Here is a 16,840-nt window from a genome sequence, read left to right as displayed (position 1 = left end):
AACCCAGCAGCAGGAATGCTACCTCCACCTTTGTGCAAGGAGGAGCAGGAGGAGCACTGCCAGAGCCCTGCAAAATGACCTCCAGCAGGCCACAAATGTGCATGTGTCTGCTCAAATGGTCAGAAACAGACTCCATGAGGGTGGTATGAGGGCCCGACATCCACAGGTGGGTGTTGTGCTTACAGCCAAAACCGTGCAGGACGTTTGGCATTTGCCAGAGAACACCAAGATTGGCAAATTCGCTACTGGCGCCCTGTGCTCTTCACAGATGAAAGCAGGTTCACACTGAGCACATGTGACAGACGTGACAGTCTGGAGACGCCATGGAGAACGTTCTGCTGCCTGCAACATCCTCCAGCATGACCGGTTTGGCGGTGGGTCAGTCATGGTGTGGGGTGGCATTTCTTTGGGGGGCCGCACAGCCCTCCATGTGCTCGCCAGAGGTAGCCTGACTGCCATTAGGTCCCGAGATGAGATCCTCAGACCCCTTGTGAGACCATATGCTGGTGCGGTTGGCCCTGGGTTCCTCCTAATGCAAGACAATGCTAGACCTCATGCGGCTGGAGTGTGTCAGCAGTGGAAGGCATTGATGCTATGGACTGGCCCGGCCGTTCCCCAGACCTGAATTCAATTGAGCACATCTGGGACATCATGTCTCGCTCCATCCACCAACGCCAAGTTGCACCACAGACTGTCCAGGAGTTGGCGGATGCTTTAGTCCAGGTCTGGGAGGTGATCCCTCAGGAGACCATCCGCCACCTCATCAGGAGCATGCCCAGGCGTTGTAGGGAGGTCATACAGGCACGTGGAGGCCACACACACTACTGAGCCTCATTTTGACTTGTTTTAAGGACATTACATCAAAGTTGGATCAGCCTGTAGTGTGGTTTTCCACTTTTGAGTGTGACTCCAAATCCAGACCTCCATGGGTTGATAAATTTGATTTCCATTGATAATTGTTGTGTGATTTTGTTGTCAGCACATTCAAATATGTAAAGAAAAAAGTATTTAATAAAAATATTTAATTCATTCAGATCTAGGATGTGTTATTTTAGTGTTCCCTTTATTTTTTTTGAGCAGTGTATGAAGTTATAGATACTATTCTCTCAGTAGTTCACTGTGCCCTCATTGTGTGTGTGACCTATGTTTTACTGAATAGTCTTCAGGAATATACAGTACATTAATGTACAATGAATTTGACACAGACCAAATCGTTTTTTTTGTGTTTACCATTCATGCCTCAAGTGTAATGATAACAGTGTCCACTGTGCGGCAGCACTGACTTACTGTCTGACAACAAGGCAATGACAACAAGGCAACCAGTGACAGGGGATGGAATGGTGCTTGTCTACATTGATGGTACAAAGCAAGCATATCACATCAAGTATGAAGAGATTCTTCCAATTCAATATTTATTTGATATCACAGTCTCAATTCACACAATATAGATTCTTTGTCATTTTTAAAATTTTATTTTTTACAAACAGTGAAACCACACAAACTACAAAATCTAACCTTTTTTTTGTGAGTGTATGAATGAAGCCTTGCTCACGTGCCTTCAACTAAAGAGAGATGTTCTACTCAAAACGTTGTTGGGCTATTCGCCTATTACATGCTCTGTCCCTTGTTTTTACTTGTGCTCTTCAAGGATAGTTTTTTTCTTCCATCGACTAAAACCAAAGAAAGTATCATTCCAGAGCAATAACCCTTAATGGGACCGGGAGTTGTGATTTTTCTCTTGTTGATGGTCTCTGTGGTGAACCCAAAATCTTCCATCCATTTTCTTGTGGCTGGATTTGAAAAGCCAACAAGCTCTCAAATGTTTTGGGGACATCTTCAGAGAGAAAGCTTCATCTATAAAACCTGTCACCATTGCATTGGGTGTCAACATATGTACGTGAAACACTCAAAAGTTTAAAAAGCATCACGTTGGATATTCAGGGGTTAGTCGTCTATCTTCTTATTTACAATGTTGTTGGAAATCCAGTTCATGCCGTCCTGCGAGAACAAGTACATCACATATACACATGAAATATTCCAAGCTACAGAATTTCCAAAGCAATCAAAGCATAAATGTATACTGTACTGTGTTACGTATGGTCATAGGACATCATGCCTGACCTCCTGACCTGATCCTCCAGCACAGTACTCAGGGGCAGATGATAATCTGGAGCTTTACACGGCATCCATGTTGTGTCACGAAAATGAGGCGAAACATTTGTCGACACCCCCACTAGTTTGTTTTCGCTCTTAATTTCCCCCTCACTGAGATGTTGCCCCGACAACCCTACTGTAAACTGTAATGACAGAATCTCCTGCACAGTATGTGAAACGATCAGCAAATATTAGGAAAAGATTCTACTAAGACTACTACGTTCTGAAAAGATCCTACTAATGACATGGTGGCCAGCAGAGAATAACCTCTGATTCTCCTGTGGGCTCTCAATTATTTTACTACATGAACAGAGTGAGAACTGGATACTTTCGAGAGTGCAGACAGGCTGTACCACATGAATAGATAGAACATGAACTAACATTGGATGATGCCTTCAATATCTGTCTTGTAAATCCTCGAGGATGATACAGTACTGTTGTTATTTTATATCATGATACGGTGTCCATCTAACTTCATAAAACTGATATGATTTGTTTTGAGAGAGATGTTGTGACCTACCTGTACACCCTCTCCAGAGACAGCTGAGCAGGCCTGGATCTGCCACGCCCGGTCGCGGTATGTGTGCAGGTTCAGGCCCTCTGCGATCTCGCTGGCGGGCGAGGCTGTGGCCAGGTCCTGCTTGTTAGCGAAGATGAGCACCGGAACCCCCTTCAGGTTCTCCTCATCAATCAGCTCTGATAGCTCCTGAGGGACCAAAGGACCAGTGTTATCGGACTCAGAGCTGAACAAAGTCTTGGAGACCACATCTCCGTGTTGCCAGCACTTAAAGGTTTGCATGTCCACTGTTAATATGCAAAGCTTACTGTTAACATTAACGTTTTACAAGACAACACTTGTGGAATAGGGTATAACGGCTATTTCAGTTGGCCTCACCAGTCCTGTTTCTTCAAACCGCTTCTTGTCTGTACTGTCTATGACATATATCTGGAGGAAAGAAGAATATTGAATCAAACTGAGACATTTATTATCTTGTAACACAAAGAAGATTGATTCTCTATTCAGTTTCTAGGTTTTTATGGAGATTGAAGATTCTGAAATAAACTAATGCCCAGTTTTTTCCCCCAACCAATAGAACAGGCTGTAGTCTAAATCTAAACTGTAGTTAATGGAAACTATTTTTCTCTCTGAAACAGATTACAGATATAATAAGACAAAATAAAAATGACAAAAGTGCTAAAATGATTTACACACCAACAAATCTGTGTTTTCCAGATATTTCTTCCAGAAGGGTCTGATCTTCCTCTGTCCTCCAATGTCCCACACGTTCAGTTTCATTCCGTGAGACGTGAGACTCTTAATGTTGAAGCCCTTTGGCATCAATGGAGAAGCAGAACTCATTGATCTAACACAGTTTAGCAAAACACAGCTTTATTCTGTTACAAGTGGCTCTAAATAAGCATTTATTTATAACATCATTTTTATTAGAACCAAATCCTGACATGACCAGAAAGACAGGTACAATGATACAAAACTTGAACCTCGATTTGTTACCTGGTGCTTACAAAATGAGTGTTGCACCCTCTCTGACTTTATGGTTAAGTAATCTTCAACCCTCGGATTAAAGTCTCAGCCTAGTCTCTATTCTTAGTCTAGCTAAATGTATCATTGCCAATGTGCTATTTTCTGCGACAGAGGGACTCCACAAACCAACCGACTGTGATGCTTTTGCTACCAGATAACATGGTATGAAGAAGAACCAAGTCGAGAATCACTACTGTGGTATTGTAGAGACATATGAACATCTTATTTGATGTGTTAAAGTCAACATTGGAGGATACTACTTGTCTACCTCCAGAGCCGTGAAGCGTTTGATCTGGAGTGACCTGACCCTGGTATAGTCATCTAAGACGTTGATATGATCAGAGATCAGATTTTGAATCAGCAGGTAAAACAAATGCTTCCATTGAGCAAGTGCCGTTACGTGGTACGTTGCCTTGGGCAACAATCTAAGGGAGGAAGTGTCACATGGTTGTCATTACAAAACTACATGGCCTGCTTATGTAAGTTCAGAGCACGCCAGGATCGGATCTGACCTGTGTGGGAGTAATGGTGTTGACATCCTCGGATGATAGCTGTTTTAGCAGCGTTGTTTTGCCAGCGTTGTCTAGACCCAGGAGGACTATCCGAAGTTCCTGTTCTGTGGTTCCTTTTAATTTCTGTAGGACCGAAAAGAACCCCTGAGCGAAATGAGATAGAATAGGATATTACAAACAGACACAGAAAGCAATTAGGAAGCTTGTAAGGGACTACTATGTAGTTTATTTGCAGAGAAAGTGTCAACTCTTCAGTTAGTTTCTTATTGAAAAGGGAAAACAATCAGTCCCTGAATCACGCTCTAGGACTCATCAACATGTACATTCCCATCAAACTCAAAGATCAGCAGAAGGTAGCAAGCGGGATTACCTTTTCAACTTCTCCCATGTTGAATGATGTGCTTCAGGAGGCAGGAAAGAGGACAGGGAAGAGACAAAGCCTCATTCTATGGTGAATCTTCAGAGTTGAGCACAGTGTTGTCCAGCAGGTACCCTGTAAATAGGCCTACAGATAGATACTTGGTCCCCCTTATGTCCGTTTGAAGCGTCCAGAGCCGGGTGGAGTCATCTCCTGCTTGGCCTCCCTCAGGAGGAGAAGGTGGGGGCCAGGGAGGGATTAGGGGGCCCCGATTAGCCCTCCCTGTTGTGCACGCCTTTCCTCCGCCTCCATTGGCTTCCGCCCCTCCCTTGCTCTTCCAGTTCCTCCCTTCCATGCATTAAAGACTTTACCTGGATTATCCTCCCCACCACCTGTTACAGGACACCTGGGGTTCTCTATCACTCTGAACTACCACCTGTTACAGGACACCCGGGGTTCTCTATCACTCTGAACTACCACCTGTTACAGGACACCCGGGGTTCTCTATCACTCTGAACTACCACCTGTTACAGGACACCCGGGGTTCTCTATCACTCTGAATTACCACATGTTACAGGACACCCGGGGTTCTCTATCACTCTGAACTACCACCTGTTACAGGACACCCGGGGTTCTCTATCACTCTGAACTACCACATGTTACAGGACACCCAGGGTTCTCTATCACTCTGAACCACCACATGTTACAGGACACCCAGGGTTCTCTATCACTCTGAACTACCACCTGTTACAGGACACCCAGGGTTCTCCATCACTCTGAACCATCACATGTTACAGGACACCCAGGGTTCTCCATCACTCTGAACCATCACATGTTACAGGACACCCAGGGTTCTCCATCACTCTGAACCATCACATGTTACAGGACACCCAGGGTTCTCCATCACTCTGAACCATCACATGTTACAGGACACCCAGGGTTCTCTATCACTCTGAACTACCACCTGTGACAGGACACCCAGGGTTCTCCATGACTCTGAACTAGCACCTGTTACAGGACACCCAGGGTTCTCCATCACTCTGAACCACCACATGTTACAGGACACCCAGGGTTCTCTATCACTCTGAACTACCACATGTTACAGGACACCCAGGGTTCTCCATCACTCTGAACCACCACATGTTACAGGACACCCAGGGTTCTCCATCACTCTGAACCACCACATGTTACAGGACACCCAGGGTTCTCCATCACTCTGAACCACCACATGTTACAGGACACCCAGGGTTCTCCATCTCTCTGAACCACCACATGTTACAGGACACCCAGGGTTCTCCATTACTCTGAACTACCACATGTTACAGGACACCCAGGGTTCTCCATCACTCTGAACCATCACATGTTACAGGACACCCAGGGTTCTCTATCACTCTGAACTACCACCTGTTACAGGACACCCAGGGTTCTCTATCACTCTGAACTACCACCTGTTACAGGACACCCAGGGTTCTCTATCACTCTGAACTACCACATGTTACAGGACACCCTGGGTTCTCTATCACTCTGAACTACCACCTGTTACAGGACACCCAGGGTTCTCTATCACTCTGAACTACCACATGTTACAGGACACCCAGGGTTCTCTATCACTCTGAACCACCACCTGTTACAGGACACCCAGGGTTCTCTATCACTCTGAACTACCACATGTTACAGGACACCCTGGGTTTTCTATCACTCTGAACTACCACATGTTACAGGACACCCAGGGTTCTCTATCACTCTGAACTACCACATGTTACAGGACACCCGGGGTTCTCTATCACTCTGAACTACCACATGTTACAGGACACCCGGGGTTCTCTATCACTCTGAACTACCACATGTTACAGGACACCCTGGGTTCTCTATCACTCTGAACCACCACATGTTACAGGACACCCAGGGTTCTCCATCACTCTGAACTACCACATGTTACAGGACACCCAGGGTTCTCCATCACTCTGAACTACCACATGTTACAGGACACCCGGGGTTCTCCATCACTCTGAACTACCACATGTTACAGGACACCCAGGGTTCTCCATCACTCTGAACCATCACATGTTACAGGACACCCGGGGTTCTCCATCACTCTGCTGGAAGAAGGAAAATGTCTGCCTTATTGTTGCTTTATTCTTGCCCAATATCCTCCAAGCAGTGATCCTTCTCCATAGTTTGCTTTCCTCAAAAATCTTGGTTTACTGTTTCAGTGTGTCAAACTTTGTTTCTGTGTTTTCCTTACGTAAGATAATAAAACAGAATGACTGTATTCATTGGTGACCAAGACGGAGTCATGCTCAGACAGCTGGAGAACATTGGAGGCTGAAAGAGATAGATAATTCATTTGTAGAGGAAGGCAGAAAAATAAGGTGAAGAATTAGAAAGTGTTTTTATCAACATTTATCAACACTTGAAGAAATGTGTGTACTGTGAACATGAGTCTTGACATTGAGCTCTACACTAATGCTGTCCATCTTGGACACTAACGTATGTGGACACAGTCATGTGGAAAGGGTTCTCACTAGATGGCCAAACTGCAAAGTCAAGTCAACTATATTGTAAAAATGTATGAAAACTAAAATGAGCTTTTTGGTCTTAATTAAAAGTTATGGTTAGGCATAATGTTAACAGTGTTTAATGTTTAGGGTTAAGGTTAAGGTCAGGGTCATGGTCAGGTTTAAAATCTGTAATCAGCTTTTAAGAAGAGAAATTGTAGAAATAGGAGGATCTTCCGACTTCTCAACTTGGTCAGGTAGTCACGACCCGTGTAAAGGTTACCTCATTTACAATAGGACCACCTGTTGGAAGCTGTGGGACACATGGTCATGTTTCATTTTAGATTGAGTGGTGAAGGGCCCCGTGGGGGGGATCAACCTTTGCCACTCAGACACATTGATTTACCTCATGTGTACAATGCACTCCAGGATATGTCAGAATCGATGAAATACTCAGTGATTGTTTGTGAATAATACCAAGGGAAATCCAGACAGAGTCAAGCTGGGGTTCATTGATCACCATCAGATGGTTATATTCGACCTCATGGATGTTTGTGTGAGGAAAAGGCCCAACCAATCTTCAAGGCTCTTTTGTCTCTCCGTTGTGTTTCGTGTGTGAAGTAAAAAAATTGCTTTCTAAAAAGTGTTTCAAATTGGAAGGAAACACAACTTCATTTTACCATCAGAGGACCTTTACTGGTTCCCTGGTCTGGGTCTATTATAAACCAAGTAGGGGAGTCTTTGTTCACTGTCCTCTAAAAGGGGACAGAGCCACAATAGAGCCAGTCTGTGCTGTCCCCCTTAGTTATGTCACAGTAATCTTTCTTAAATTGACTTTGCTCCCGCAGTGATTGTCGTGAGTGACATCCTCCCCTCCTGTATAGGTGCAGAGGGAGACAGTCTCCAGTCTCAATCCTCGATTATTAATGAGCCAACCCTGAGCAACAGCTGAACCAGACTGTTAGACATCCTCCCCTCCTGTATAGCTGCAGAGGGAGACAGTCTCCAGTCTCAATCCTCGATTATTAATGAGCCAACCCTGAGCAACAGCAGAACCAGACTGTCAGAGTGACATCCTCCCCTCCTGTATAGCTGCAGAGGGAGACAGTCTCCAGTCTCCTGTCTCAATCCTCGATTATTAATGAGCCAACCCTGAGCAACAGCTGAACCAGACTGTTAGACATCCTCCCCTCCTGTATAGCTGCAGAGGGAGACAGTCTCCAGTCTCAATCCTCGATTATTAATGAGCCAACCCTGAGCAACAGCTGAACCAGACTGTCAGAGTGACATCCTCCCTCCTGTATAGCTGCAGAGGGAGACAGTCTCCAAGTCTCAATCCTCGATTATTAATGAGCCAACCCTGAGCAACAGCAGAACCAGACTGTCAGAGTGACATCCTCCCTCCTGTATAGCTGCAGAGGGAGACAGTCTCCAGTCTCAATCCTCGATTATTAATGAGCCAACCCTGAGCAACAGCAGAACCAGACTGTCAGAGTGACATCCTCCCCTCCTGTATAGCTGCAGAGGGAGACAGTCTCCAGTCTCAATCCTCGATTATTAATGAGCCAACCCTGAGCAACAGCAGAACCAGACTGTCAGAGTGACATCCTCCCCTCCTGTATAGCTGCAGAGGGAGACAGTCTCCAGTCTCAATCCTCGATTATTAATGAGCCAACCCTGAGCAACAGCAGAACCAGACTGTCAGAGTGACATCCTCCCCTCCTGTATAGCTGCAGAGGGAGACAGTCTCCAGTCTCTATCCTCGATTATTAATGAGCCAACCCTGAGCAACAGCAGAACCAGACTGTCAGAGTGACAAAAAACAAAGGTATTGCGTTTTACATTGACATTTTAGTCATTTAGTGGACGCTCTTATCCAGAGCGACTTACAGTAGTGAGTGAATACATTTTCTTACTTTTTTGTACTTGTCCCCAGTGGGAGTCAAACTCACAATCCTGGCGGATTGCTACAGTTTACACAATGCAGTCCGGCACAAATGCCTGTTAAATGCCTGTAAATTATATGATAGACAGTCAAAAAAAAGATTGCACGTTATTTTGGAATATTATCAGACTTTAGAGAAATCAACCCTGAGTAAAACTAAATGACAACTATAGCAGCCCTAACAAGCGCTCTGTTTAGCCTCTTTACTTACTGCAATACAAACACCTGGACTACCTTGTTGCCAAGGTAATCCTAGTGGTGACTACCTCTCAGTCTCTACCTCTCAGTCTCGTGGCCTGATGCCTCTAGGCTCTGTCTCAAATGATACCCTATTCCCTATATAGTGCACTACCTTTGACCAGTGCTGGTCAAAAGTAGTGCACTATCTAGGGAATAGTGTGCTGCACTGCTGCTGATGCGTTGAGCGAGAGGAGAACGCCATACAAGGAGACAAAAGGGGTTCGGAGCTTATTCTGATGATGTCATAAACTCCATTTGTGTTTTAAACTTCCATTTGCAACCTGGAATCTCTTTGGTTTTCTATTGCTGAAAAACTCTACTCTATCCCAAAACAAAATCATTTCTCTGGACACACATTTCTAAGCTAATTGTATCTGTGTTTGGTTTTAGTATTTGGTCCTCGTCCACCCATGCATCGCCTTGCCATGAGTCATATTCGTCTGACTCACATTCCCACACTTATCCACCAGTTTTATTCTGTACGCATGATGCCAGCCCTACAAGCTGACACTCATTTTGTCTCCTCAGGTCCCCTCAGTATGACTGAGCCACAGGTAGATCTAACGTTTAGGTAACTGCAAATAATTCAATGTTACAGTGAATGGTGTCATATAGAGTATATTACACAAGGATGGATGTCAATATTATTTTCTTGAATTAAGGAATAAAAACACAGTACTCACAGGTCTATACAGTGTACATTTAAATGACCACATGGGCATGTAGGCTGGTTTATGTTAAAATGGGTTATGGTGGATTACATGTAGGCTGGTTTATGTTAAAATGGGTTATAGTGGATTACATGTAGGCTGGTTTATGTTAAAATGGGTTATAGTGGATTACATGTAGGCTGGTTTATGTTAAAATGGGTTATAGTGGATTACATGTAGGCTGGTTTATGTTAAAATGGGTTATAGTGGATTACATGTAGGCTGGTTCACACAGGTTAAGGAACAGTCACTGTGAAACTGGAATGGAGAAGGAGGAGACTACCTGAGACTTTCCCCTGAGCGGTTGCTGTGTGTGTCTGTCTCCTACCCATTGAGTTTTATATCCATTATTGCTGTTGGTTTATGGCAGTGATGGTCTTTGTTCAGTGATAGGCCATCATCACTGTGGGCCCCAGACCAGTCCCTTGGCATCAGTGGCCCAAAGCTGTTTACCTCTCCTTTTCTGTCAGTTCTCTCTCTGTCTATTCCAGTAGGCTCCACCACGGCCATGGAGATCTCTGAGTCCTGCCACTGTCCTTTTAGGAAAACCAGAGAGAAGGTACAATACCTTTATGTTCATTTTAACATGTGTAGTGGATATTCTGCCTCTTGTGAGGATTGTGGGTTTTTGGGGGAACTTCCTTTTGTGCCTTGTAGCTATTGTGACCATTAGAGCTATCTCTGATCAGATCCCCTTGGAGCTCCTAACCCTAACTCTAACCCTTAGGGCTATCTCTGATCAGATCCCTTTGGATCTCCTAACCCTAACTCTAACCCTTAGGGCTATCTCTGATCAGATCCCCTTGGATCTCCTAACCCTAACTAACCCTTAGGACTATCTCTGATCAGATCCCCTTGGAGCTCCTAACCCTAACTCTAACCCTTAGGGCTATCTCTGATCAGATCCCCTTGGATCTCCTAACCCTAACTCTAACCCTTAGGGCTATCTCTGATCAGATCCCCTTGGAGCTCCTAACCCTAACTCTAACCCTTAGGGCTATCTCTGATCAGATCCCCTTGGATCTCCTAACCCTAACTCTAACCCTTAGGGCTATCTCTGATCAGATCCCCTTGGAGCTCCTAACCCTAACTCTAACCCTTAGGGCTATCTCTGATCAGATCCCTTTGGATCTCCTAACCCTAACTCTAACCCTTAGGGCTATCTCTGATCAGATCCCCTTGGATCTCCTAACCCTAACTAACCCTTAGGGCTATCTCTGATCAGATCCCCTTGGAGCTCCTAACCCTAACTCTAACCCTTAGGGCTATCTCTGATCAGATCCCCTTGGATCTCCTAACCCTAACTCTAACCCTTAGGGCTATCTCTGATCAGATCCCCTTGGATCTCCTAACCCTAACTCTAACCCTTAGGGCTATCTCTGATCAGATCCCCATGGAGCTCCGAACCCTAACTCTAACCCTTAGGGCTATCTCTGATCAGATCCCCTTGGAGCTCCTAACCCTAACTCTAACCCTTAGGGCTATCTCTGATCAGATCCCCTTGGATCTCCTAACCCTAACTCTAACCCTTAGGGCTATCTCTGATCAGATCCCCTTGGATCTCCTAACCCTAACTCTAACCCTTAGGGCTATCTCTGATCAGATCCCCTGGATCTCCTAACCCTAACTCTAACCCTTAGGGCTATCTCTGATCAGATCCCCTTGGAGCTCCTAACCCTAACTCTAACCCTTAGGGCTATCTCTGATCAGATTGGAAGATACCCCTTGGATCTCCTAACCCTAACTCTAACCCTTAGGGCTATCTCTGATCAGATCCCCTTGGATCTCCTAACCCTAACTCTAACCCTTAGGGCTATCTCTGATCAGATCCCCATGGAGCTCCAAACCCTAACTCTAACCCTTAGGGCTATCTCTGATCAGATCCCCTTGGATCTCCTAACCCTAACTCTAACCCTTAGGGCTATCTCTGATCAGATCCCCTGGATCTCCTAACCCTAACTAACCCTTAGGGCTATCTCTGATCAGATCCCCTTGGAGCTCCTAACTCTAACTCTAACCCTTAGGGCTATCTCTGATCAGATCCCCTTGGAGCTCCTAACCCTAACTCTAACCCTTAGGGCTATCTCTGATCAGATCCCCTTGGATCTCCTAACCCTAACTCTAACCCTTAGGGCTATCTCTGATCAGATCCCCATGGAGCTCCAAACCCTAACTCTAACCCTTAGGGCTATCTCTGATCAGATCCCCTTGGAGCTCCTAACCCCACGTCAAACTTGTACCCTAACTCTAACCCTTAGGGCTATCTCTGATCAGATCCCCTTGGAGCTCCTAACCCTAACTCTAACCCTTAGGGCTATCTCTGATCAGATCCCCTTGGATCTCCTAACCCTAACTCTAACCCTTAGGGCTATCTCTGATCAGATCCCCTTGGATCTCCTAACCCTAACTCTAACCCTTAGGGCTATCTCTGATCAGATCCCCTTGGAGCTCCTAACCCTAACTCTAACCCTTAGGGCTATCTCTGATCAGATCCCCTTGGATCTCCTAACCCTAACTCTAACCCTTAGGGCTATCTCTGATCAGATCCCCTTGGATCTCCTAACCCTAACTCTAACCCTTAGGGCTATCTCTGATCAGATCCCCTTGGAGCTCCTAACCCTAACTCTAACCCTTAGGGCTATCTCTGATCAGATCCCCTTGGATCTCCTAACCCTAACTCTAACCCTTAGGGCTATCTCTGATCAGATCCCCTTGGATCTCCTAACCCTAACTCTAACCCTTAGGGCTATCTCTGATCAAATTTGCCAGCTAGCCTTGGGTTGTTATGGAAGTTTACAGTTTTCAGAGAGAATGAAACATGCTAAAAAAAGTAATATGAGTTTTGCCAAGTGTGACGTGATTTTTCCAATTGTTCCATATCTGATGAATGATGGATTGTTTTGAAATTATATTTGACAGAAAACAATCATGTTTAAAGAGTTCACCAAAGGTTTCTCTCACTTTGCCCTGAGAACTTCTCTCAGACAGAGACTTGGAAGATACAATACTGGGACCAGCATCAAACCACTGAATATCACAAGGTTAAACCTATAATAAAATTCACACGTAGAAAAATAATTGATGAACTAATTATGAACTAATATCAGACTTAATCTGAGGCATGGTTCATGGTAGTGACAACGTTTGTTTAGTCACTCACAGTGGCTGGCAGTTTCTCATGGTATACCGTCCAGTGAAAATCTCACTTTTAAAAGTTCATATTCTGTTAACTCATACCCACATTAATGTTGTTGACTCATCCTATTCTACTATTTGTGACTAGAGCAGAAATAGGAGAAAACACACTTCAAAAACCCCACGTCAAACTTGTATCTAAAACAGACTGTTTAAAAAATGCTTGCTTATTTCCTGATAGAGGAAATGTCTCCTCTAGATGTCCTCCTCTGAGAAGGATGAACTGGCCAGTCAGTGGTCTGCTCATACTGTATGAATACCTTTTATGACTGGTATACAGCCACAGCATTCTGTTGTTGGGGTACATCCACAGCATTCTGTTGTTGGGGTACATCCACAGCATTCTGTTGTTGGGGTACATCCACAGCATTCTGTTGTTGGGGTACATCCACAGCATTCTGTTGTTGGGGTACATCCACACCATTCTGTTGTTGGGGTACATCCACACCATTCTGTTGTTGGGGTACATCCACAGCATTCTGTTGTTGGGGTACATCCACACCATTCTGTTGTTGGGGTACATCCACAGCATTCTGTTGTTGGGGTACATCCACAGCATTCTGTTGTTGGGGTACATCCACAGCATTCTGTTGTTGGGGTACATCCACAGCATTCTGTTGTTGGGGTACATCCACAGCATTCTGTTGTTGGGGTACATCCACAGCATTCTGTTGTTGGGGTACATCCACAGCATTCTGTTGTTGGGGTACATCCACAGCATTCTGTTGTTGGGGTACATCCACAGCATTCTGTTGTTGGGGTACATCCACACCATTCTGTTGTTGGGGTACATCCACAGCATTCTGTTGTTGGGGTACATCCACAGCATTCTGTTGTTGGGGTACATCCACAGCATTCTGTTGTTGGGGTACATCCACAGCATTCTGTTGTTGGGGTACATCCACAGCATTCTGTTGTTGGGGTACATCCACAGCATTCTGTTGTTGGGGTACATCCACAGCATTCTGTTGTTGGGGTACATCCACAGCATTCTGTTGTTGGGGTACATCCACAGCATTCTGTTGTTGGGGTACATCCACAGCATTCTGTTGTTGGGGTACATCCACAGCATTCTGTTGTTGGGGTACATCCACAGCATTCTGTTGTTGGGGTACATCCACACCATTCTGTTGTTGGGGTACATCCACAGCATTCTGTTGTTGTGGTACATCCACAGCATTCTGTTGTTGGGGTACATCCACAGCATTCTGTTGTTGTGGGTACATCCACAGCATTCTGTTGTTGTGGTACATCCACAGCATTCTGTTGTTGGGGTACATCCACAGCATTCTGTTGTTGGGGTACATCCACAGCATTCTGTTGTTGGGGTACATCCACAGCATTCTGTTGTTGGGGTACATCCACAGCATTCTGTTGTTGGGGTACAACAACAGCATTCTGTTGTTGGGGTACATCCACAGCATTCTGTTGTTGGGGTACATCCACAGCATTCTGTTGTTGGGGTACATCCACAGCATTCTGTTGTTGGGGTACATCCACAGCATTCTGTTGTTGGGGTACATCCACAGCATTCTGTTGTTGGGGTACATCCACAGCATTCTGTTGTTGGGGTACATCCACAGCATTCTGTTGTTGGGGTACATCCACAGCATTCTGTTGTTGGGGTACATCCACAGCATTCTGTTGTTGGGGTACATCCACAGCATTCTGTTGTTGGGGTACATCCACAGCATTCTGTTGTTGGGGTACATCCACAGCATTCTGTTGTTGGGGTACATCCACACCATTCTGTTGTTGGGGTACATCCACAGCATTCTGTTGTTGGGGTACATCCACAGCATTCTGTTGTTGGGGTACATCCACACCAATCCAGCACAGAAAAGCTGCTTTTTAACATACTTCATAAAAACATTTTTGGAAGGAAAGCTATTTAACCCATATTGTAATTAATTATAGGTTATATTTCATATAAATATTGGACAGTTTGAAATACTGTATGACCAACACCCAGGAAACTCAGATACCACAAACTATTTACAAGCTGTGTGTTGTTCAGTGTATTGATTTCATGTTTTGGTGTATACTATTGCGTCTGCATGAATGAGAATAATATTGCTTCAGACAAGGCGGCAAAAGGGGACATAGGTTTGTGTTCAGTGCACACGCATCAGCTTGTGGTCTTGTTGCTATGGCAACACTTCCTGGCCATGTTTCAATCGGTGCAAAGCAAGTATGTTCAGATAAGAACACTACCGGAACCCTTCTTCAGTGATCTATCAATGTCTCTCAGAATCTTTCAATGAACTGAAGCAATAGGGCAATGTTCCTAGTATTGGAATACGCAATATATGTGCAGTAAATTGGATTTATCAGTGTGTTTATGATTTATGATGTTTTTTTCTGTCTGTCTGTCTGTCTGTCTGTCTGTCTGTCTGTCTGTCTGTCTGTCTGTCTGTCTGTCTGCCTGTCTGTCTGTCTCTCGCTCTCTTTGTCTGCCTGTCTCTGTCTATTTCTCTCTGTGTCTGTCTATCTCACAGTCTCAGCTCTAAGTCTGCTAAAGATCACAGGATTTATGCCCCCTCCCCCAAAATGGTACGTCATATATTAAATCATTGTGTTTCTGATTGTTGTTTCCCTAATCCAAAGCAGATGTATTCACTGGTTTATGTTTGTGCTTACTGGGTCTGCCAGTATCTGATGGAGGTGAGCTGAAACATGGAGACATACAGAACAAGGCAAAAATTTGGACACACTCTTCCATGCCATTCCTAGGAGGGTTGCGTCACTTGAGTGGGTTGAGTCACTGATGTGATCTTCCTGTCTGGTTTGGCGCTCCCCCTTGGGTTGTGCTGTGGCGGAGATCTTTGTGGGCTATACTCGGCCTTGTCTCAGGATGGTAAGTTGGTGGTCGAAGGTATCCCTCTAGTGGTGTGGGGGCTGTGCTTTGGAAAAGTGGGTGGGGTTATATCCTGCCTGTTTGGCCCTGTCCCGGGGGTATCGTTGGATGAGGCCACAGTGTGTCCCGACCCCTCCTGTCTCAGCCTCCAGTATTTATGCTGCAGTAGTTTATGTGTCGGGGGGCTAGGGTCAGTCTGTTATATCTGGAGTATTTCTCCTGTCTTATCCGGTGTCCTGTGTGAATTTAAGTATGCTCTCTCTAATTCTCTCTCTCTCTCTCTTCTCTCTTTCTTTCTTTCTTTCTTTCTTTCTTTCTTTCTTTCTTTCTTTCTTTCTTTCTTTCTTTCTTTCTCTCTTTGTCTCTCTCGGAGGACCTGAGCCCTAGGATCATGCCTCAGGACTACCTGGCCTGATGACTCCTTGCTGTCCCCGGTCCACCTAGCTGTGCTGCTGCTCCAGTTTCAGCTGTTGTGCCCGCGGCTATGGAACCCTGACCTGTTCACCAGACGTACTACCTGTCCCAGACCTGCTGTTTTCAACTCTCTAGAGACAGCAGGAGCGGTAGAGATACTCTGAATGATCGGCTATGAAAAGCCAACTGACATTTTCTCCTGAGGTGCTGACCTGTGGCACCCTCGACAACCACTGTGATTATTATTATTTGACCCTGCTGATCATCTATGAACGTTTCAACATCTTGGCCATGTTCTGTTATAATCTCCACCCGGCACTGCCAGAAGAGGACTGGCCACCCCTCATAGCCTGGTTCCTCTCCAGGTTTCTTCCTAGGTTCTGGCCTTTCTAGGGAGTTTTTCCTAGCCACCGT

General features: G+C 45.1%; 1 protein-coding gene across 2 annotated transcripts; it reads right to left on the bottom strand.

Annotated features, from left to right (window-relative positions):
- Positions 1-1,391: 1,391 nt before the first annotated feature.
- On the bottom strand, positions 1,392-4,893 carry LOC118385619 (ADP-ribosylation factor-like protein 3). 2 transcript variants are annotated; one of them, XM_035772838.2, is made up of 6 exons: positions 4,580-4,893; positions 4,210-4,332; positions 3,368-3,484; positions 3,050-3,100; positions 2,675-2,860; positions 1,392-1,998 (listed from the first exon to the last, which is right to left on the bottom strand). In XM_035772838.2, the coding sequence occupies exons 1-6, from the start codon at positions 4,595-4,597 to the stop codon at positions 1,945-1,947; spliced, it is 549 nt and encodes a 182-aa protein (XP_035628731.1). In that variant the 5' UTR covers positions 4,598-4,893; the 3' UTR covers positions 1,392-1,944. The 2 variants fall into 2 exon arrangements, with proteins under 2 accessions (XP_035628731.1, XP_035628729.1); XM_035772836.2 differs by having other exon boundaries at positions 4,210-4,353; positions 4,580-4,888.
- Between the last annotated feature and the right edge of the window lie 11,947 nt (positions 4,894-16,840).

The sequence above is a fragment of the Oncorhynchus keta genome, chromosome 6, assembly GCF_023373465.1.
Source record: "Oncorhynchus keta strain PuntledgeMale-10-30-2019 chromosome 6, Oket_V2, whole genome shotgun sequence".
Classification (NCBI taxonomy): Eukaryota; Metazoa; Chordata; class Actinopteri; order Salmoniformes; family Salmonidae; genus Oncorhynchus; species Oncorhynchus keta.
This window is presented reverse-complemented; position numbering and strand designations above follow the sequence as displayed.